Genomic DNA, 25,003 nt, shown 5'->3' with positions numbered 1-25,003 from the left:
GGTGGGGGTCCAGCCTTCACCCTATGACACAGGCCACAAATCCTCTATATCTGGCCAAATGTTCCTATGAATATGGCTATGTCCAGAATCAGCCATTCAAGGGCAAACTCAGGGTCAAAGCTTTCTGAGCAGAGCCAGGCTGGTACTCAACACCCCCAGGTTCTGTCCAGGGCCATTCACTCTGGTCCATTGGCTTATGAGACCACAAGGGCTCCTCCAGTGGCCCAATAAAGTCTGGAAGAGTAAGTCATTAGGAAAGAATGCAAACAGCCACACAAAGACATATAGTGGGGGTTGTGGACAAGAGGGAGAGAATAGGAAGAGGGCCTATGAATTCATCAGCGTTCAGAAGTCTTTGGTGAGGAAAAGGATTTTTCCAATGCAGCTCAGAACCTTCTCTGAAACCTAAGAGTTTTATAGCATTACCTGGGGGGCACACCAAGAGGGGCAGAGACTTGCCTAGAGGCATGTGGTCACTATGTCTGAGACAGCACTGAAGACCAGATCTTCCTGGTTCCCAGGTGACATCACACATGTGTGTACATGTGTACATGCACACACACACGGAGACACACATTCACACATATTATATACACCCATGTGCACATGTACCCATGTAATGCATGCATATACACATGGTGTCATGTGCACATGTAATCGTTGTGTGCCCTGTACATGCATGCAATATATGAACACTGTTATGTGTACCCATGTGTCATATGCTACATGTGCCCAACTTGCATGTGCATTATGTGTTGTGTGTACTTACACAGAAGTGGCCATGGGTGTTATGTGTCCTTTGTTCATGCACGTGTTTTACATTCCCATGCATGAACATGCATGTGCCCTGGGTGTGTGCACACATGTTATATGCACATGCATATACATGTGTGCGTAAGTTATGTGTACATGCACGCATACATTATTATCAGTTATATATGCATATATACACATTTACAGATGATATATCATCAGTTACGGTTCTATATAATGACTGCATTTGCCATCTTCCCTTCTAAAGCTCAACCCTTGACTCAATCTGATGCCATGTCAAAGACAGGCACACATCATTACTTATCTACAGGGCACGAAAAGTCACCTTGACTAGTGTTGTCTTCCATTCATTTCTGAATGTTCATAAATGGGGAAATCACCACATGTTTGAGAAGCCCGTGGCATTCTCCGATTTTCATGAGCCCTGGTGATCTTGTTAACCTACTCAGTGACCTCGGTCACGTACAATTATCTCCTCCAGACCTTAGATTCTTTGTAGGTTGTTGTGCTTTGTTTTCTGGACCTTTCATAATTTCTTTGGCATAAGGAATTCTTAATATGGAAATTTGCTTGAACAATGTGTGTTGGCATCTTCCCATCCCAGAGCTGCTTAGAGCAGTGACTGGTTGTGACTCAAGGTGGGAGGGAGACTGCCACACAGTGAGGAAGGGATGAAGAAAGGACTGGAACGTAGGACTTCCTGGATACAAGACTGCCTCTCTCTATTGCACCACACTGCCTCTCACTTTCCATATCTGTAAACTCAAGGGCTTGGAGTCCATGACCCCTAATATCAGAGTCCTTTCCTTCCCCACCCACAGAGAAAACCCTCCATCTTGTGTCTTGTGTGTGCCTGGCCTCCTCCACTAGAATGTGAGTTTTAAGGGAGCAAGGACTATTTCTGGCTCAACCACTAACATGATGTGTGGCATATAAGTGCCTCCTAAATTCTTTTTAACTCTTGGATTAGTATAGTTCCTCCCAGCCGCAAAATGCCTGGACTTCTCAGACAGCTTAATTCATCAAAGACGTATTAAGCTCCCACTTTGTGTTAGGTACCCTGCCCAACACCTGGGTATGAAGTTGTTCCTTGCACTTGATGAGCCCGTATTCTACTGGGGGTGGGGGGAGATAGTTTGGCAAAATCCTTGGGTTAAGACCGTGTGGTTTCTTCAAGCTTTGTGAAGTCATAAGGGCCGCAGCTGGAAATGACTGCAGAAGTCATTCTTTACCATTCCTCAGTGGCAGAGGAGGAAACAGACGGCCCAGAGGAGAGGAAGTGACTTGCCCAGGTTCACCTGAACATGGCTGGGCTGGGATTCCATCTCAAATCCTCTGAAGCCAAATCCAGGGCTCTTTCTCTGAACTCACAGTTCCATTTTCTCCACACGTTGATACCTAGGTTTTTGGGACAGGATAAGATGGTTCTGTGATTTCAGCACTGTGGTCGTGTAGGCTACATAATCTCTGTCTGTGCAGAGAAGAGCCTTCTCTGCCTACCAGCCTGGGAGGGTTGCCGTTGGGAAGTTAAGTGACTTGGCTGGTATGTGTAGGAGAGAAGACTTGAACGTGAGTCTTTCCAGGTGTCTAGTCAGTCAATAAAAATTTATCAAGGGCTTATAATGCACCAGGCAGTGAGCTAAGGCCTGAGAAAGGCAAAGACACAGTCCTCCCTGCCCACATGGAGCTCACCTTCTATTGGGAATGGGGAAACAACATGTAAAATTTATGTGTGTACCAAGTATATATGTATAGATAGATAGATAGATAGATAGATAGATAGATAGATAGATAGATAGATAGATAGATAGATAGATAGATATAGATATATATAGATATGTATATCTATATATATAACATATATGTGTTATACATATGTTATACCATATGTAGTATGCCACAAATGTTTTGTGCACATGCATTATGCTATTTGTATGTGTGTATATAAATAATGTGTGTATATGAGTGTGCATATATTATGCATATGTATATATGTGTATATGCAAGTGTATATATGCTATATTTGGATTTTTGGAGCTAATGTCAGAGGGAAGGCACTACCATTAAAGGAGATCAGGAAAGGATTTTATCTAAGACTTAAGGAAAACCAGGAGGCAGAAGTGAGGGTGGAAAGTATCAGATATGGGGCACAACCAATGCAAAGGCTTGAAAATGAGAGATGGAGTATATTGTTTGAGTAACAACAAAGAAGTTGGTGTGAATGGATTGCCGAGTGCATGGAATGGAGGAAGATGTAAGAACACTGGAGAAGCTAAGAGGAACCAAGTCATGAGGGGCTTTAAGGGCCAAACAGAGGGTTTTCTATTTGATCCCAGAGATACATGAAGAGTATCCCTGGAGTTTACTGAATAGGAGCTGATTTGATCTGGTCTCCATAGATTACTTTGACTGCTGAATGGAGGAGTAATTGTAGTGGGCATGGTGATGATGCCAATGTGATGGTGATGTCAGAGAAGAAAAGGAGAACTTAATGGGAGAAGTTGCAGCTAGAACTGCTAGGATTTGGCAAACAGTTTGAGTATGGGAGGTGACAGACAGTGAGTACTCAAGGATGAAGTGTAACTTGCGAACTTCAGTGATTGGGAGGAAATTTTGAAGAGAGAAGGGGTTTGGGTGAATGGCAATGAATGCTGGTGAGATCAGCAAGTAAAATCAGAGAGGAGTTAAAAAAAAAGAAACAAACAACCCAGAATAGAATCATAAGGGAAACTATGGTATTCCCCTCTCCCACCTGGGTACCTGGATGAGGATGTAGCACAGGAAACTGAGAAGGTCAGACAGGTCAAATCAGCATCACCAAAACCTAGAAAGATAAGCATTTATTAAGAGTCTCCTATGTGTCAGCACTATTCTAGATACTGGAAACATAAAGACAAAATTCTAAGAGTCCCTACCTTCATAGGAAGCCACCATTTCTACTTCCCATGTGTTTTCTTGCCTCTATTAGAATCTAAGGTGGTTGAGAGCAGGCCCTGCCTTTGTGACTTGTATATGGATCCCCAATGCTTAGCACAGTGACAGGCACATAGTAAGCATTTAATAAAGGCTCATTTTATCTATTGGTCTATCTATCTATCCATCTATCTACCTATCTATCCATTCCTCCATCTATCTACCTATCCATTCATTTATCCATCCATTTATCTATCCATTTATCCATCCATCCATCTATCCACCCACCCATCCATCTATCCATTTATCTATTCATCCATCTACCCATAAATCTATTGGTTTATCCATCTATCTATCCATTCATCTATATATCTATCCATCCATGTATATATCCATCTATCCATCCATCCATCTATCTATCCATCTATCCATCCATCTATCTTACCATCCATTCATCTATTCCTCTACCTATCTATCCATCTACCCATTCATCCATATATCTATTGATCTATCCATCTATCCATCAATCTATATATCCATTTGTCCATCTACCTATCCATCTATCCTAATTTCCTGACCTTGAGGCTAGCTGCCTATCCACTATGTTACACTGCCTGTCATCCATAATTGTTTCATTAAACTAAATGAGAAAATGAACGCATGAAAATATGTAAAGAAGAGATTCCAATAAACACATGTGACTGGAAAGAATCAGTCTCTGTCCTGGGTGACTAGGAATACCAAATTTGGTTCCTTTATATTTTAATCACACATTGCTCTATAGTTCAGTTTTCTTGATTATATAATGGGGATGAAAATCTCACAGGGTATCTAAAAGAATAAATTGAATGTGAGAAAAGCTTTGAGTCCTCAGAATAAAGGTATATTCTAAATTCAAAAGTTAGCCTTCTTAGTATTCAGTCAATGATAGAAATACAAATTTTTTTCTGAGTTTTCCTCTTGGCTGCTTCTCCTCCAGGGAAGGTGTTTGAAAAATAATTGGAATTATTTCATAACCAGGATGCTATTTTTCAAAAAAGAAAAAGCTAGTCAATTTCTTCAAAAACTATGATTCTGAAGTAGAGTCCCAGAAATCAGGTTATCTTCAGTTCCTGGAAAAGATATTGCATGGTGTAGGAAAACTGACAACATGAAAAGTTTACAAAACAGTCCAGGCTCTTGTTTTATTAAGCTGCTCTAAAACTAAGGTATTTCTTATGCTCATGCTAGGACTGACAAAGGGAAGTGTGGGTCGCATCAATGGGTTTTTATTTATAGTTATCAGAAGCAGAAATATTCTGCTGGGGTTTTTATTTTTTTTAGAATTGAGGTCTCCTTGACATGAAGAGTTCATTTGTTCTTTGTTTCCTTCTTGTCTAGGTATTTGAACTCGGTTTTGATTTTGGCAAACACAATCATTTCAGCATGAAATAGCTCAACTCCAAAAATTTAAACTCTAAACTATTTAATCATTATTGTTCCTAAATAAAATAAAGGCATATTGATTGTGTTTAAGAAAAATGACTTTTCACTCGCTGACTGACCTTAGCTAATTTAGACAATTTCATTACAAATGCAGTTCAATTTAAATCAACAAACATTTATCAGTTACCTACTATGGGCAAGACACCATGCTTGGCATGGCAGAAACAAAGAAACAAGATGATAAATGGTCCCTGCCCTCAAGGAGTTTACATTTTCCTGGGGAAGGAGAGGATATAGCCTGGACACAGACACAGATGAATAAGAATATAGTATATACAAAGACCTTTCAAGATAGAGGAAAAAAAGCTAATAACTAGAGGATGAGAATGCGGGCAGGAAAGGTAGTCTTTGGGAGGCAACAGCTGAACTGTGTTTTAAAGGAGGCTGGAGAATCTGAGATTTAGAGGTGAAGAAACCATAAATACTAATGATGGGGGAATCACCTGTAGAAACATGTGGAAGTGAAGGATAAATGTCACGTACATGGAACACCTAAATGGTCAATTTGACTGGAATACAATGAGTGCAATAAGAAAGTTATCAAATAAAAAACTGGAGAGATGGATGGGAGCCAGATTGGGGTGGACTTTAAATGTCACGATCAGGAGTCATAGGGAACCACTGAAGATTTTTCAGTAGGAGGGTGGCATAACCAAATTTGTATTTAAGAATACCAGTTTGGCAGCTTTAGGAGAGATGGTTGGAGAGGGCAGAAAATGGAGGCCAGAGTCCAGTTGGAAGATGTTAGCAGTAATCCAGGTGAAAGGCGAAGAGAGCTGTATGAGTTAAGAGAAAGGAATGAATGTGAGAGAGCTTATGGAGGTGAAACTGAGAAGATTTGGCAACTGATTGGGGTTAGGGCAGAGCAAGAGGGGGAGAGATGTGGAAGTATCAAGAATGACCCAGAGGTTGCAAAACTAGTGTCACAACAGAGGGGAAATTTAGAGGAGGGACAGATTTGGTGGAAGAGGTTAATCTAATGAGTTTCATTTCAAATTTTAATTATGATGAAGTCACAGAGTATTCTCAAGAAGGATTATTAAACTGCACACATTTGCAGGGATTCAGTGGAGGATGAGATAGATACTGATTGATTGCATCCACAAATACAGCACAATAGAAAAATGATACTAGTTTCTGAATAATTTAAGCTAAATTAGCGTCTACTTAACTATCAAAATGGCTCATGATCATTACTTCCATTGTCCAATCTTAGACCAAGGCAGCTGTGTAGAGCAGTGGCTAGAGCAATGGACTTGGAGAAGGGAAGACTTTCGTTTGATTCCTGACTAGCTGACACTTACTGGCTGTGTGTTGCTTGGCCTATCTGTGTCTCAGGTCCCTGTAGTCTCTTCCTGTTCTCAACCTAATACTTTGGCATTCTATTTACTGTTTTCAGATCACTTGGGTCTGGCATTCTTTTTGCTCAATCCATCCGAATCTCAATGTGCCATGAACTATACCCTAATTCTGCGAGTAAAACTCAAGTGAGCCTAGTTAATGGAGATGCCAGATGGCCCTGGATAAGACTAAATGTTTACCTGTAACAGTCCTGCTCTTGTGACCCCCAAGGAAACCAATAGAGCAAGAATTGGATGGACTTATTTCATACCTGACTTCAACTTCTAGAATTGTTTGGCTTCTGTGAAATGGAGCATCTCTCTGTAGAAGTACCAAACCCTAGAACTTAATGCTCCAAGTGAAATAAGCAGTTACCTGAGTACTTTAAACAGCTGAGGTTTGGCCAAAATCACATAGGTCATCAGTTTGTGAATTCACTTTGCTTAATGTACGGAGGCAGCATCTGAAAGTCAATTAAGAAACAAATATTGATTAAACCCCCACCACGTGCCATTTGCCATGCTAGACTCTGAGGAGAGCAATGCAAAGAAGGGAATAAAACTAACATTGCAATGGGGAGACAAGCACATATATAAATATTTAAAGTATGAATATCAAGTGAATGCATACAAATAAATACAGAGCAGTTCATGTAAGGGAGTTCGGGAGGGAGTGCATCAGGAGTTGGGATCCATTCAGTTGTGAGCTCCTTGAGGGCAGGAATTGCCTTTTCCTCTTTTTGTGTCCCTGTGCTTAGCACAGTGTTGGTGCATAGTAGATGCTTAATAAATGTTTGTTGACTGACAGTTTAATGGAGGCCAAAAGGGTAGTGGAGACACAGAGATCCTTATCAGCAGCTATGTGACCTTGGGCACATCATTTCATTCCACTGGTCCCCACTTTTCTTTGCTTTAAAATGAGATTAGTCTAAATGACCTCTAAATTCCCTTCAAGATCTCAGCTTTATTATCCATCAGACATATGGCAGTAATGGAAAATTATTCCTGGAATTCAGTTGTAAAGATATTTATTAAACATCTATCCAGTACAAGGAGAGGGCATGTCACTGGCAGAAGAACCAAGCATGAAGCTCTGATATTCAGATCTATACTTGATCTACACATAATTCAATTCTGGCTACATTCCAAGCAATGTAGTAGGCCCTGGAGAAAGAGACAAAAGTGAATCAATCCCTGCCCTTACTGAACTTACATTCTATAGAAAGAAATTACATATATACACATAAACATGTACAAAGTAGATTCAAGGTCATTTGGAGGTGGGGAAGATGCCAGCTGCTCAGGCGATGATGTTTGAGCTGAATCTTGAAGGAAACAGGATTCTAAGAAGTGAAGATGAGGAATAGTGTATTCCAAGCAGAGTATGCAGCTAGTGCAGAGCCTTGGAGAGGGGAAATGACCTGCTCTGTAGGAAGGACATTAAAAGGACCAGTGGGCCTAGACTAGTAATAAAATATATGAAGGGAAATGAGAGCTAACCATTTGGACTCTACCCCTGCTTCCTCGGCCCAGATAGGGCAGCTGTTGATCCATCTTGTTGGGATCAGACATTCATGCCACATCCCACAGTCTATACCATGGCTCTATGCTCACCCCCACTCCCAGTTTTCCAGTTTCCCCTCTTTATGTGTCATCTTCCCTCTGTTATATTATGACCTCCTTGAGGGAATGGACTGTCTGATTTACTTGGCTTTATATCCCCCACTGCTTAGCACTGTGCCTGGCACATGGTGCTTAAACAATACCCTATCTATCTATTCTATCATCTATTTATCTATCCTATCATCTATCTATCTACTCTCTATCTATCCATCCATCTTTCCATCTATCTTTCTATTTATCCACCTAATAAGAATGAAAAGTCAATTGAATCCCAGTTTTAAAAGACTTTAAAAGTAAAAAAAAAAAGGAGTTTGTAACTGATTGAAAAGGAGCTTGGGGAGTACAATGTAGTTTACTGAGTAAGGGTCACATTTGCACCTTGGAGTGATCCTTTTGGACATCATTTGGAAGGTGGACTGAAGTCCTTTGAGGTTAGGAGGCCATTATAATAGTCCAGGAGAGAAAAAAAATGAAAAGTGCCTGAAATAGGACAGTGCCTGTTTGGGGACAGAGAAGGGGATGATTGTGAGAAATGTTCTGGGGATAGAAATAATAAGGTCTGATAACTTACTGGATCTATCAGGGGACTGAAAGTGAGGAGTCCAGAATGATATTGAGGTTGTAAACCTGGGTTGGTGTCAAGGGCAGTAATAGAGAAGTTTGGATGATTCAGTGTTTTAGGGAAAATACAATGAGCTCCATGTTGGACATATTAGGTTTGAGATCCTTGGGATATCCAGTTTTAAATATCTAATCCAAGGGTGAGGAACCTGCGGCCTTGAGGCCATATGTAGCCTTTGAGGTCCTTGGGTGCAGCCAATCCAAGTTTTACAGAACAAATCCTTTTATGAAGAGGATTTGTTCTGTGAAGTTGAGATTTAATCAAAGGATCACCCTTGAGGACCTAGAAAGCCACATGTGGCCTTGAGACAACAGGTTCCCCAACCCTGGAGAAGTTGGTGAGGTGGGTCTAGAGTTCAGGAGAATAGGGTTGGAATTGAGAATCATCTGCATCAAGATGATAATATTAAACCCAGTGGAGATGATGAGACAGATCATCAAGTGAAATAGCTCAGAGACAGAAGCAAACCCAGGATAGAGTAATGAGGGACACTCCCAGTAAAGGGAGTAGAACAGAGATGGTGACTCCAGAAATGAGAATGAGGAGCAGGTTCCGTAGAAGAACCAGGAGTAGCACACTTATCCCCAAATCATTGTTTCTACAGAACAGAAATTAGCTGGCTAACTAAGAATGACTGCGTACCATTGCCTAGTGGTCAAGAACTAAACTTTGCCCCAGTAATAAAATATAGCTCACAATTATAAAGCATTTTAAGGATTATAAAATTTTTACATATATTAGCTTCATTTGATCTTTACAGCCACACTGTGAGATACTATCATTATCCTTATTTTGCAGATGGAAAAATTGATATTCAAATATTTGCTCAGGGTCACAAACCTAGTAAGTGTCAAAGATAGGATTTTTACCCTGTTCTTTCTGACTCACCTCTACCAGATGTAGTTTGAGATACAAACTTGTGGTCCTATTGTGAGTTTTTACCACCCTTAGAAAGCATGAAAAGATCATGCTGCTGGGAGACACAACGGTTTCTAAGAACCAACAAGCCCCACAGTGACACATGGCAGGGACCTTTAGGTGTTGGTAATATAAAGAAGTTCATCTTCCTGGTGTCTCTAGAAAACTATTGGAACAGACCTCTAGTGGACTACATGAGATTAAGAGCAACCCAGAGAGTTTCCTTTTGCCCCATTGGCCCTTAATTGTGGTTTTTTAACAGAGCAGGAAGGACTGTCATTCAAGGACTAGTCTGTCCTTTTCTATAAAAACTTTTATGATCCTGAGCCTCTTTCAATACTCCATGATCCTTGATCTCACTGAAAGGCGATGCCCTCCCATGGAGGTGTGTAATGAGGGATATGACTAGAGGAGAGGAAGAATGTGGATATTCATCCTAGAAAGACTTGAGTGGGGGTGGGGGTGCCATGATTGTTGTCTCCAAAAGTTTGATGGGCCATCACATGGAAAAGATGGAAGAGCCATTAGGCTCGTTCTTGTTGGCTCTAGAGAGGAGCACTAAGAGTAGAGAGTATGAGGTGCAGAGACAAATTTAGGTTTGCCACCAGGGTGAGATAAATACTTCCTAACCTGCAATCTCCAGAAGTTGTATGGGCTGCCCCAGAAGGGAATGCCCCACTCAGGTGTCATGGGAGAGGGAAGGAGAATACTTTCTATCCACTTGAAATCTCCAGAAGTGAAATGGGCTACCCCAGAAAGGAATGTCCTTCTCTGGTGTCATGGCTTCCCCTTCATTGGATGTCTTCAGATGAAGACTGATGGGCACTAGTGTAAAAGCAAGGACCCTGACATATAAAGAAGGACTGCTATCACAGGTTCTTAGATTTGCTTTTCTAGAAGGAAAGGCAACTTTTGAGGGTTCAACAATCACATTAATCAATCACATGTATCATTCACTTAGTTCAGAGGGAAAAATCACCACCCTTAACTTCAGAGAAAATACAGAGAAATCAAAATCAACAGACATTTTTTCAAATGTCTGACCATTACATACATACATAGTTACCAGAAAGAGAATGACCACCACATGCGTTTTCAAAGCCGGGGGGCTGCCCAGTAGCTTCCCAGAGTCCCATCTGCCATACAAACCTTCTTCCAAAACTAAGTCCCAAAATAAAACCTCATCTCAGAGTATTTATACATTTTTCAGAGCCAGAGAACATCACAACCCTTGAGAACCAGTGCCTCTTTAACAAAAGATGTGGACCTTCCTACAAATCTTCCCTAATCAAATTTCCCTTAATAGGCAGAGCCATTAATGGATGGAGAAGATCTCATTAAGAAGCAAAATTATATTAACAATAAGCAAAAATGCATTATCAATACAACTAGTTGGCTGACTTGCTATGGAGATTATTTTATAAGTCTTTGAGAACTCTTCAGATTCAAATTTTGTGACCAAATACAAATGGATAGAGTCTTGCTTCCTGAAATCAGCAAAGGAGGTATTTAATAAGCAGGGCATCCTTTGGTTCTGTGTAGAAGTTACGAACTAGGCCAGCCAGCATTGAGTAATTATTTTAGCGAGGAGGGGACAAACCTGTGCAGGTCCACTAGCGCAGGGAACTATGAAAGCTCCCTCTTCTGACGCACATCAGAAAGTTATCTGTGACTTGTAGTCTCAAAGAGGTTCCTGGGTCACTGATAGTTGAGGTGATTTGGCCAAGGTCATAAAGCTACTGCGTTTTAAAGGCAAGATTAGAACCCTCATATACCTGACTTCAAGGCCAGTCTTCTATCCATTGTCCTTGATTGCCATGAGATTGTCATCCTGTTGAAAGATTAGCCAGGAGCTCTCACGTGGTTCCAGTATTTAACATAGCACCTGACACATAATTAGCCCTTAACAAAGGCTTATTACTGATGTGTCACAAGGAAAGTGTGCTATATTTGGAATCAGAAGAACTGAGTCCAAATGTCAGCTCCCTTACTCATTAGCCTGGTGACCTTGGGCAAGTCACTCAAATTTTCTATATACTGAGGGGGCAGGATTAAAGTCATTCCCCTCCCTAAGTAGGGTCAATAGCTGGAAGGGACCTTAGAGGTCATCCAGCCCTACATTTTATTGATGAAGAAGTCAAAGCACAGAGAAACTGAGGGATTTGATAAAGACTCCTAGTGTTCCATCTCACAGAGAGTATGGGAAAAAGAGATGAAAATCTGTGTGATCCTGGTGGCTCTTTAGGAAATTTAGTTTAAAAATAAAAAATTTAAAAAAAAACAAACACAAAAGCTAAAAACCTCCAAGTACATAAAGATTGACTCCAAATTATCATCATTGTAATAATAATGACTGAAATCTCTATAACACTTTGAGGTTCTCCAAGCACTTTAAATACATTATCTGATTTAGTCTTCCTAATTGTTATTTCTATTTTATTGATTAAGAAACTGAGACCAAAATGAGGTCCCAGGTGTATCTCTTTTCTTTCTAATACTGTTTCTCTCATACTTGCCCCATTCCTCTTGTAGATAATAGAAAGAGGAATACCACTTTTATTGGTGATTATATTTATGTAGGGTGCTATCCCATCAATTCCTCCTGTTAAAGATTTTATTAACCCTCAAATGATCCAACTAAAGGCTACCTTCTCCATGAAGTCTTCCATGGAGAAGCTGACAGTGACCCATCCCTCTTAATAAAGTCCCCTATAACACACTCTGTGTTATATCTAAGATTCTTTGCAAACCTTAAAGCAGTATATAAAAGGGAAGAGAATAAGGAAATAAATTATATAGTACCTACTATATGCCAGGCACTGTGCTAATCACTTTTTGCATTTGATACTCCTGAAAGGTAGTATTCTTATCCCCATTTTAGAGCTGAGGAAACTGAGACAGAATTTAAGTGACTTGCCCAGAGTCACATGGCTAGTAAGTGTTTCATGCCTTTCTGACTCCAGGCCCAGTGCTCTATCCATTGTACTAATTAGCTGTTTCCATTCTTCTAATTGTCATTACATGTAATAATACCATGCTGACATTAAACCAGTTTTGTTGCTCAGCCTGCTGTCCTACAAGTCTGAATGCATTCATTGAGTCTTTTCTCATCAGAGAACAGCTTCTGCACAGCAGGATACATCCCAGTAAATGTATAGGATGAATATTCAACTTCACTGCCAATAAGAATTTATGTCTCCAGTTATCCAAGAAATTCCTGATTGCATGTATGTGGTCTGGGGCAGTAGGAGCCTTTGGATGTCCATAACTTGTTTGCACATGCATCTGTTTAATTGAGTGCTGCCATTTTTTCCCTTTAAAGTGAGAAAGCCTGTAGTTTTCCAAAAGTACAGAGTCAGCTGGAATGCCAGAAATGCCCATTTGTTGCTTAGATTCCATCACTGCAAAGTAATCCCATCTTATTACAAGTGGTCAGATATTATTGCCCAAGCAAAAATGTAAGCCTCTGAACTCTGCTGTCAAGAGGAGAGGCTGAGACATTGCCCAGGGCAAAGCCAAACCTTCCCATGTGGGTGTTATTCACTTCCCTTATGGACCTCGGTTTCCCTTTCTGTAAAATGAAGTTGACATGCAAAGAACTGGTTATTAGCGATGCCAAAGCCAACATTCCCAAGTTGTTCTGCCTTCTGGGATGCCCTCTACTGGGCCATGTACTTGACTTCCTCAAAAGGGAAGTGATCATACAAGGGAAAATGTGCACTCACGAGTATTCCTGATTATTGATCTGGAGGAAGGAGAGACTAGGGCTCAAATCCTCAAATCCTCTAATGCATTGATCGGTTATATATGACTCTTGGCAAGTTCTTCTAACCTCTAGACTTCCTTCCATCCTCTGTACAATGATGATAATAATACTTGTTCTACCTATCTACGTCACCCATTGGATTAGTACTACCATTTTATCCTCTTGAAGTAAAAGAGTTCTTGATTTCCAAAAATACAGTCACAGGGATATTATGAGGATCAAACTTTAGAGCAATTGATCTAAATGAGGAATGATGGTTAGGATTTAGAAACTGAAAAAGCCAACTGAATGTTCTCATGAGTCTCGCTCTGAATGTTCCTGCTCAGTATTTTGTCAGGATTAGCCTAAAGGATCTAAAGTCAAGATATTGATCCAAGTCCTTACCTTAGGAAAGTCACTTCTGTTCTCTGTTTTCCTCATCTGTAAAAGGGGCACAATGCTATGTACATTCCCTTCCTTATGGAGTCATGGTAAGGAAGGATCTTCAAAAATCCTAACAAGTTCTAGAAATGTGTGTTCTCAATGGTCCCTTGAAGGTCTGTACAGTAGTAAGTCTTCCAGAGACTGAAGGGCACAGGTTACATTGGACTGTGAAAAGCCATCTGTCTTGTGAGACAGCTAAATGCCTCCCTGCCCTGGCTTCAGTAAGTGGGAGGATCCCCTTCATCCATATGCCTTCCTATCCTTTCTAAAAATACCAGAGCCTCCAGCAAGCAGATATTTTGGGCAACTCACATTCACTGGTAAGATCATGGGAAGCTTTTTTCTGTCATTGACATGAGCTTGAGGTGCATGTTTGAGGAGGCAAGCTTCGGAATCCCCAAGTCCATTTGTCCATGCGCCATCTACGATCCTGGGTTCCCTTGCTAGGAGCATCTTCTCTGAACAAGCATTAAAACCAGAGAGAAAGGAAGAGAGTTGGTTTGGGGGTTTTACTTATTTTTTGGCATCCTAATATGCTTTTGAAATCATCCTTCGCAGGCATTTGTACCTCGACCCACAGCTTTGAGGATCTGATTTCAGAGAACCTGACTGTGATTTCTCTTTAGAGACCTCAGGGATTTCAAAATGTGTAGAAGCTATTACCAACTTGTGCAAAAGGGAAACTCCTGAAAGGCTCTTTCATCCAAAATACTGAAAGGCAAGGGTGGGGAAAGAGAGAGAAAGTAACAAAAGAAAAAACAAGGCTGAGAGAAAATGTCGAGTTGTAACTTTCACTTGAGACCTGGAGGTGAGGACAGGTGTATGACTGACGCATTGGGGGTGCTTTGTCCTTTGCTACTTTGAAAAGCCAAAAAAAGACCACTCTTTTTGAAGGGGACCAAACTATGAGTGTGAGAAAAGGTGGGCTCTAAAGAGACAAGATGGAATTGAAACAGGTAAACCCTGTCCTCCAGTCATGTCATTCAGGTACTTCTGTCCGGGGCACTCATGTTTGCACCTCTAAGAAATTTCCATTTTTTCGCATCAAAAAATCCAGATATGAAGCTGAAGGGGCATTCTTCGCCAATCTGAAGCTGTCCGATTTCAACATCATCGACACACTGGGAGTTGGAGGCTTTGGAAGAGTTGAGCTGGTAGGTGATCCACTGCTCTTTATTCTCTGACTTCTTATGCTGGGGGTTAGGGGCTGGGAAGGCTGGTTCATTGCTTGTTTTGTTTTGTTTAAATAAAAACTCTCCTCTGATGATTTTCAAAATGATTCCTTCCTTTCACAGAGTCATAACAGCTCAATCTAGCAAGTTTGCAATAGCTCAGCAGGCAGATTTACATTAGAAATTATTACAATATAAAAAACACCTAAGTACCTTTCAGGACTTCCTACTTGTTAATGAAATGTGAAATTAGCTGCTCGGGGAGGGGACTTATCTATTTTTATTTGTTTTTAAAGCTTTCCTGTGCTTAGGAAATTCTGAGAGTTATCACAGAACTAGATGGTTCAGTGGATAGAATGCTGGTTCTGGAATCAGGAAGACTGAAATTCCAGTCTGGGCTCAAGCACCTACTAGTTGGGTCATCTTGGGCAAGTCACTGAACCTCTATTTGCCTCAATAGCATCTTCTGTTAAGTGGGAGTGATATGAGTTGGTGTGATAAGAAAATGAATTATTATTGGTCAAGCTCAGTGCCAACCTTAAAGTGCTATATGAAGGCTGAGCTATTAAAATGCTTTGTCAACCTTAAAGTGCCATTGTAATCATTTTCATAATGAAAACCAACAAGAGCTAACTTTTATATAGAGATTACTCTGTGCTAGGCACTGTGTGCTAAGGGCTTTGCTATTATTATCTCACCAAAGGTTGAGATAAGTTGTGTCAGATGATCCAGTTTCAAATTCAGTGTCATTATAACATTAAAGAAGGAGGAGACTGCTACAGATTGTCATTGATTTAAGGAGTCATTCCATGATCTCAAAGTCCCTTCCAATTTTCCACCTAGGATTTTCAGCTACAAAAATGTCACTATGTCCTATTGATAGATCAGATGCATTGAGAATCACTCAAGTGAGAACGACTCATTACATGGTCCCACCATGACCACAAGGGGTTCTCTTGCTCTCTTTGCATGTCAGCTTAATCCCCTGGAAAAGGAAGGACTTGAATTGGATGATCTCTGAAGGTCCTTTTTGCTTCTACAAATGGGGCCCCTCTTCTTTCTTTGTCATAATCAGATGACCTTTGAATGAGGAAAGAGCTTTCCATTTGGAGTTGGCAGACCTGCATAGCATTCCAGCTCTGCTACTTGTGACCTGCATGACTGTGGACAAGTCACTTTCCCTCATTGGGCTTCTATAATTAGAATTATTAGAATCAGATTAGAATATCAAAGTCCCTTCCAGCTATAGCTCCAATGATTTCATGACCCTTGAATTTGACAGTTTTAAATATGTGGGTCTCGGTGGTTATGAGAAAAGTATTTCTATGTTTACAGCTGCCATACCATTAAGTATAAACATTTATCACTGTTGGTGATAAGAAATAGTTTATTTTAATGGAAAGAAAGGCATGAATGGACCATAAACTGCACAAGAGCATAAGCTATGATATATTTCTAATTTCTTAGGCTGTGATCTAAGTAACTCACACCTACTATCTTAACTAAGGCAATATAAAATTCTAGGAGTTACCCATTGTACCACGGCTATGAAAGCTACTAGACTCCATTTGAAAGCAGAGATTCATTTTCCTCTCTCTGCTGAGGCCAGAGAAGCCCCTGACATTGGATACCAATACAGTGTGTTGAGCCTTCCTGTGACTTGTATACAGTGCAGTAAACAGAGTTCCCGTTGCTATTGGAAGGATGGAGGAAGTCCTTTCCCCCAAAGCTAGGAGTCACCAGCTGTTTTTAGCCGCAGTTCCTGAGGACAGCATTGGCTACAAGCTGTTCATCTCTCTTAGGGCCAAGCAGCAATGGCTTGAAATCTTAACTGAAATGCTCTACTCAATTAACATTTAAAATCATCAGTTAAGAGCTAGAAGGGACCTCTGAGGCTATCCCTTCTCATTTAACAGAAGAGACAACTGAGGCTCAAAGGGGAAGTGTATTGCCAAGGTCACTTGGTTAAATAGTAAGAGTCAAAGGTGGGATTGAAATCCACATGCTCTCTATTCCAAATACGATGTGTGTGTGTGTGTGTGTGTGTGTGTGTGTGTTTACATCAAAACACTCCCTTAAAACTGTGCAAAGTGCTTTACAATTCTCCTGTAACATTTCTAGCTTCATGGTTAAATTTGCTATCATGAATCTAAGCAGATTTACTAGAATTGCTACTTGTAAATTCTGCCAATTTCTCAAGCTTTGTTTTTGCTTAAATGGAAAATGCCTTCAGTGGGATAGTGCACTTGGTAGAGCATTAGACTGAGAGACAGGAAACAGGTTCCAATCTCACCTCTGACTCATTAGGCATGGGACCCAACACAAGTCACATATCCTCCCTGCTGGTCAATTTTCCTATTTTCCAATGTGAATAATGATAATCATCATTGTAATACCTCCTTCAAGAGACAGTACAGTCTCGTGAATAGAGTAAGAGGCCTGGAAGACTGGGTCTCAATTCGCTCCTCTCATTTTTCACCTTTCTGAGTCTCAGTTTCCTTATCTATATAATGAGGATGATAATACTAGTAGAATCTAACTCTCAGAGATGTTATGAAGCTCAAATGAGATCATCTCTGTCAAGCTCTTTGCAACACTTTATTAAATAGCAGTTATTATTTAGAGAAGATTTAGTATCTTGGATTTATTTTTCAAAAATTCTGCTTTTATTATGATCTACAAATATTAATTCATTCCATAATTATTAAAAGGAGGTGGTCTGATCATGTCTCAAAAAGAGAAAAGTTTCTTTTCAAGTCATCTTAGGTGGTTCAGTGGAGAGAGTCAGGAAGATCTGAGTTCAAATAGAGACTCAAATACTTACTGTGTGAGCCTGGGCAAATCACTTAACCCTGTTTGTCTCAGTTTCCTCATCTGTAAAATGAGTTGAAGAAGGAAATGTCAAACTATTTCAGTACCTTTGCCAATAACACCCCAAAAGGGCTCACAAAGACTCCAACATGACTAAACAACAAACAACAATATATACTTGGCACTGGAAGCACAGTGACAAAAATGAGACATTTTCTGCCATAAAGGAGTTTGTATTTTAATTTTAGAGAAAATGTCTATAGGGAAATGGTGACCAGGGAGGAGAACTTAAGTCCAGGGATGGTGAAAGGAGACATTGGAGACTAAAGTGACACATCCTACCCAACAGCATGAGCAGAATAATGGTTCATGGTCCCCAAAACTTAAGAGAGAGGATGGTATGTAGCAAAAAGATGGTGAATGAAACTATGAAGGAGTATTCTGGAGAGTAGGGAGTTCACTCCCCACAACTCAGTATGATGGCCAGAACTTTCCTCATGTAGTAGTCTGATAGAAACTATCACCATTTAGGTCAGTAGAGTCCCTGGGCAAAATTTTCTCCTTGGCAAAAAAGTTAGAAAGGAGATAGCCAGAGAACAAGAACAAAGTAAGCTTGGCGGCTGGGACATTCCTGAAATAATGGTCCGGGAGAGTCAGTGACCAGTCACTGAGGTCCAGGACAGAAGTTTCTCCATGACAACAAGAAGGTAAAAGAGATATCCATAGGGAAGTAAGGAGTTAAAAATGCTAAACAGAGAGTTTTGTATTTTATCTTAAGGGCAGTGGAGAGCCATAGAAATTACTCCAATTTGACAGTGATATGGTCATACCTGGGTTTTGGTGACATCAATAGAGCAGCTTTGTGAAGGAGGGATTGGAGAGAGACTAGATGCAGAGAGACCAATGAAGAGACCCTTAGTCTAGGCTACAGGTGATGAGGAGCTAGACAAGGGTGATTTTGGTGTGAATAAATAGAAAAGGATAAATGTAAGAAATGGTGATAAGATAAAATCAATATGATTTTGGTGATTTTTTGGATATTTGACGTAACTTAAGTATTAAAAATGACTCTTACATTAAGAACCTAAGTGACTGGGAGGTGGTGGTACCCTCAGTGTAAATAAGTAATTTAAGAAGATGGTAGATTTCAAGAGAAATATGATAAATTCTGTTTTGGACTTGTTGAGTCTGAGATATCTAGATGCTTATGAAACATCCGGTTGGAAATGTTTAGTGAGCAAATGGTGATTTGGAACTAAAACTCAAAGGAGAGACTGAAAATAGACAGAAAGACATATCATATATACATATATACATACACATTTGAGCTGTTTTAGAAAGATTCTGAAGATCACCTGGCAAGATAAGGTACCAGACACTGAAGTCCTTGCCTGAGCTGAACTGCCAAGCATTCAAACTGTGCTTCAGAGAGCACAACTCAGACGGACTGACCATGTTGTTCGAATGCAAAATGCACACTTGCCAAAAAGACTATTTTATGGAGAACTCACATGGGGCAGGTGATCACATGATGGTCAGAAGAAGAGATACAAGGACACTTTTAAGGTCTCTCTCATGAACTTTGGATTTGATTGTGGAACATGGGAGACACCGGCATAGGACCACTCAGCATGGCATGCCCACATCAGAAAGGGTGCTGTGCCCTATGAGCAAAGCAGAATTGAGACAGCACAAAATAAACATAGGATGCACAAATTTGCAGAATCCACATGAAATGTTCACTTGGACTATCCGTGCCTAATCTGTGGTAGAGCATTCTGAGCTTGTATTGGTCTGATCAGTCACAGTTGGACACACTGAAACTTAAGTTTATCATAGTGATGTCATTTTGGTCTTCTTTAAGAATGAAGGACAACAACCAACCATATGCATATATGTAAACACTATATATAGTATATGTGAATATATGTATATTTTCCATCTGCATAGAGATGATCACTGAACTCATAGGAGCTGAGGAGATTACCAAAAGAAAACAGTGAGACAAGAGGAGAGCGCACAGAGAAGAAATCTTGTATATAACTACACAGAGTGGATGATAAACCCAAACAGGAGAATGAGTCAGAACTGAACAACACATAGGAGGAAAACCACTTGAAAGCAGTTTCACAAAAACCCAATCAGGAGAAAACATCCTGAAGGAGAGTTTGATCAAAAATGCCAGGTTCTGCAAAGCACTCAAGAAGCCCTCAGGCTAAGAAAAAAGCCAAGGGTTTCATCACTTAAGAAATTGTTGGTGTCCTTGGAAAAAGCAGTTTCATTGGAGTAGTGGTCATCGAAGCCAGGTTGCTAGAGGGGGAGAAACAAATGGTAGATGAGAGAAGAGGGGAAGGAACTTAGCTAACTTTTTTTTTTCTGGGAGTTTGCTGTGAAATGGAGAAGAGACAACTTGAAAAGATGGAAGGGTCAAGGGAATATATTTTTTAAGGCTAAAAGCTATCTGTGCAGCCTAGTAGACAGAGAGAAAGAATGAGTGTATAAGGAGAGACTGAAAATTAAGGGAGGGGGGGGATGATTAAAGGGATAAACTCTTGGAGGAAAAGGGATTGGATGGGATCAAGAGCATAAGTACAGAGGTTGGCACTGGCAAGGAGAAGGGCCCTAAGACTCAAGCAAAGGAAGACTTTGCTTTCTAACTCCCTATTCTAAGGCACATATAATGTAAAGGCTCATTTTATAGTTATCTGCGTTATTGGAAATTCTGTGATGGCACAGGCACAATATATCTAAATTTTGTATTTCCTCCAGTACCTAGCACAGCACTCTGCATGCAATAGGTGCTAAGTAAATGTTTATCACACTATATACTTGCATCCCATTCAACACAAATCAATTCTAAAGCATTTGAGTGTCTGCAATGTACAAAGGATGGTACTAGGCACTGCAGAAACAAAGATAAAAACAAAACATCCTCTGCCCTCAGGAAGCTTATATTCTATTGGGGAGATATATTATGTATACTGACAAGCAGACACTAAGTAAATACCAGATATTTGGGGGACAGAACAGGGCAGGGAATATGGTTTGGAGACAGATGAGGAAATACAAGCTGGGTAGAGACTGGAGTCCAAACCCATAAGAAATCCAATAACTAGTTTATTAATGTCTGAGAATGTCTCTGGTTTTAGAAGGGCAAACAGTGAGTTCCTAAGGGGATCTCTCCTGGGCTTGTTTTGATAACTTAATAAATTTCTTCTGAGTTACAGAATGCTGATTGAACATCGATTTATCAAACAAGCATTTACGAAGCACTAATTATATACAAGATACTAAGTTCAGGGGACTCAAAAAAAGGTAAAACTAGAACAAGGAAATAGACCCTTTCCTCAAGGAACTTACATTCTAAAGTAATTTTGTGCAATTCAAAGTAACTAAAACCCAGTACCACTATGTTCTAAGTTCAGCAAGAATCATCTTTCTAGCATGTCAGCAATCACTCTTAAATTGTTATTTTTTTAAATTTCCTTCAAACTAAAGCATTCTTTTCTTTGGACTCTGAACATGTCCCTGCCTTTAGCTCCACCCTATAAAAGCCATACCTTGGGCCTTAGAATCGTGAAGGATCTTTTTTACTTTCATGATCTCAGAAATTCTCTGTGACCGAGATGTTCTCTCCTCCCACCTGCCCTCCCCCTTACTCCAGTGTAATCCATTGTTCATCCTCTTCATGGTTGCCAGAACCTTTCCTCTGCATCCATCAGCCCTGGCAGGGTTCCTCTCACCTACCTAACCTAGCCTGGACCACACACTGAGCCATTGAAGAAATGCTCTCATATAGACCCTAGAAATCAGTGCATCCGAGGATTGAGAACCTGGCATGTAGTAGGTGCTTTAAAAGGTTATTGAAATTAAAATCAATCCAATGTACCAATTGTTTTTACCCTGAATTTCTCATTTCACTTGTTGTAATGTTGAATGCCTTATAATTGGTCCAGTTGTAAGATCTCTTTCCAGTAAAATTTCTGGGAACCTATAGTAAAGCAGGTGTCGTTCATCATTTGAAAAGCATCTTAACTAGATGCTCATCTCTTCCTACATGTAACAGAGATTATCTGTTGTTCAATGGTATTTATATTGAAAAAAGCATTCAAAGAGATAATGACTCACTTCATTCACTTTTTGTATTATAGAGCAGTTTCAGCTCAGAGTTACCCCCAAATTAGGAACATATTAGTTTGCTTAATGTGTCCTTTTCAAGAAAATTTTCAAACGGAGCCTTTAAAAGAATAGAAGTTATCTTAAACTTAGAGACAAAAAAAAAAAAAAAACCCTGAACATCGATAAATGAATGGAAAATCATTGATTAAGCAGTCACGTAATGCAGCCACTCAGCCTATAAGCTCTAGGGATACCCCTTGCATTAGCCACACCCCAGAAAAGTCACATTGTGGACCTTATTCTTACTCAGAACCCTCCCTACTTCCAAGATCTTGAAATCTTGCTAAAGCAAACAAGGGAGGAGGATTTTCATTCTAATAGAGGAAGACATCACCTAGAGGGGAGAGGTGTTCTGGACACGTCAGTCAGGATAAATGGTAATTGGAGTCATTGGGCAATTGATTGGCATGTCCTGATTCAGAATTTATAGGACGTTAAGTGCTATAGTGGACACAGTGCCGGATATGGAGTCCTAACTCAGAAGCATTCCTGCCTGTGTGACCCTGGATAAATCATGTGATTTCTCTGTGTTTGAGTTCCTTATCTATGGAGTCTGGACTTGATGATCTCTAGAGTCCCTTGTAATTCTAAATTGATGACCAATGAATGGCACTGTTGATCGGATTAAGTGAATGCTCACCAATTAGAGCCTGGCATCTCAGGAGTGGGTTCTTCTTTCCCGCATAAAGAGCTGGAACAGAAGTAGTACCTCACGGAGATGGTCTGGCCAGTGAGTTGGATGAACTTTATGCAGAATTTGATCCTTGGTGGTTTGTATGTGCTTAAAAAAGAAGTCAGGGAATCACTAAATGCCACCATGGATTCAATAAGAATTTGTTTTAGTCATTTTTCAGTTGTGTCCAACTCTTTGTGACCCCATCTAAGGTTTTCTTGTCAGAGATACTGGAGTGGTTTGTCACTTCCTTCCCAAACTCATTGTCCAGATGAGGAAACTGAGGTAAACAAGGTTAAGTGACTTACCCAGGATCACATAGCTAGTAAGTGTCTGAGGCTGGATTTGAACTCAGATATTCTTTATACCAAGTCCAACACTCTATTCACTGTACCATCCAGATGGCTCATGAATAAAAATAGTGTCAAAAAGGTAAATATTCTGATATATATGTATATATAGTGCAGTGGTCAGCCACCTGTGGAGTCCTCTATTCAGTCCTAAGAGGCTCACTTTTAGAAACACAGAGACCAATAGAACATGTCCAGAAGAAAGTAACCAGAATGGTGACGGACCTAATAATGCCCTCAAAGAATCTAGGAAATGGAGGGTGGTCTGAGGATTGTATTAGATGACCCTTCTGGGCCTTCCTGAGACAGCTGGTGCTACAGTGGATAGTGCACTGAGCCGAAAGTTGACAAGACCCAAGTTCAAATGCAGGCTCAGACACAAACTGGTGACCCTAATCAGGTCACTTGACTTCTGATTGCCCCACTTTCTTTAAACCATAGAATAGCATGGCCTTTCAGGGTTGTTGTAAGGATCAGATGAAATGTTTGTAAAAAGTAGTTGGCATAGCATGGTACCTAGAACAGAATAAGCACTATATGATTATTTATTCCCTTCCTTTCCCTTGTATTCATTCTCCATCCCCTTTCCCTCCATCCTTTAGAATTCTCACTTTCCTTCAAAGTTAAGATAAAATGCTACCTCCTCCAAAAAGCCTTCCTGATGCCCTCCTCCCTGGCTCTAATGCCTCCCACTCCATATACAACTAGGTCCAGATTCATGAGAATAATGAGTATCTTCAAGTGACCTGGGAATTTAAATTCACACTGTCCAAAGTTATAATTTCCTAAAATATGGCTTTTTATTCCAGTCCAATGAAGATATGCAGTGGGAATCTGAAAAATGTGACACCTCCAGGTATTCATTATGATTAGCACCCAGTGTTGCTTATATGTTGTCTAGCCCAGGTAGAATGTAAGCTCCTTAAGGGGAGACTGTTGTCTTTATATCCTCAACTCATAGATAAGGTCTAGTATGTGGTAGGTACTTTATAAATGCTTGCTGAAGGATTGCTTTACTAATATTCTAGGATTTTGTGATTTCCCAGAGTGTTTAGGTAACATTTTGAAAACAATCTTGTTCCAAGTTCTAAGACTGGTCTATGGATATTTAATCACTCTGTCAGTAAGCATTTATTAAGCACCAACTATGTGCCAGATAGGCAGCTGGGCCATGTAGTGGATAGAGTGCCAGCACTGGAGTCAGAAAAACTCATCTTCCAAAGTTCCAATCTGGTCTCAGACACTTACTAGCTGTGTGACCCTGAGCAAGTCACTTACCCGTGCTTGCCTCTGTTTCCTTATCTGTAAAATGAGTTGGAGAAGAAAATGGCAAACCACTTCTGCATCTCTGCCAAGAAAACTCCAAGTGGGGTCATGAAGACTTGGACACAACTGTAAAATCACTGAGCAACAACAAAATGTGTCAGGCTCTAGGCTAAGCATCATTCATAAAGCACCTGATTTTTACATATGATAAGCAAACCATTATTCCTAAATCTATTTTGGAGATGCTAAGAATCTTGAGGGGCGAGGGAGGGAGGGAGGGAGGGAGGGAGGGGAGGGAGGGAGAGAGAGAGAGAGAGAGAGAGAGAGAGAGAGAGAGAGAGAGAGAGAGAGAGAGAGAGAGAGAGAGAGAGAGAGAGAGAACAGAGAGGAAAAAGAGAGGGAGGGGAGAAAGACAGAGACAGAGAGGGAGGGAGGAGCATGATTTTATCCTTTAGTGGATTTGACTCAGTATTTTGACTAGACCAATGATATAGTTGCTATAGGGAAAGAATATCTAATGCAGAAATTACCAGGCAGAATGGTATCTCCCTGCAATTTGCAGTCATATAAAGGGGCCTAAGGAGAAAAGAGGTTAGTGACTTACCCAGAGTCACACAGCCAGTGGGTGTCAGAAGCAGGATTGATCCCAGCTCTTCCTGACTCCAAGGCTCACCCTCCATCCACTATA

General features: G+C 40.4%; 1 protein-coding gene across 4 annotated transcripts in view; it reads left to right on the top strand.

The window, feature by feature from the left end:
• PRKG1 (protein kinase cGMP-dependent 1) overlaps positions 1-25,003 on the top strand; it is a 1,294,615-nt gene that overhangs the window by 1,215,334 nt on the left and 54,278 nt on the right. For all 4 annotated transcript variants that reach the window (XM_072628923.1, XM_072628924.1, XM_072628925.1 and 1 more), the window contains one exon: positions 14,922-15,018. In XM_072628923.1, the coding sequence (XP_072485024.1) occupies positions 14,922-15,018 (97 nt within the window). The remainder of the gene's footprint in view (positions 1-14,921; positions 15,019-25,003) is intronic.

This window comes from Notamacropus eugenii, chromosome 1, assembly GCF_028372415.1.
Source record: "Notamacropus eugenii isolate mMacEug1 chromosome 1, mMacEug1.pri_v2, whole genome shotgun sequence".
Classification (NCBI taxonomy): domain Eukaryota; kingdom Metazoa; phylum Chordata; class Mammalia; order Diprotodontia; family Macropodidae; genus Notamacropus; species Notamacropus eugenii.
The sequence above is the reverse complement of the archived record's forward strand: the minus strand, read 5'-3'. Positions and strand labels throughout refer to the sequence as shown.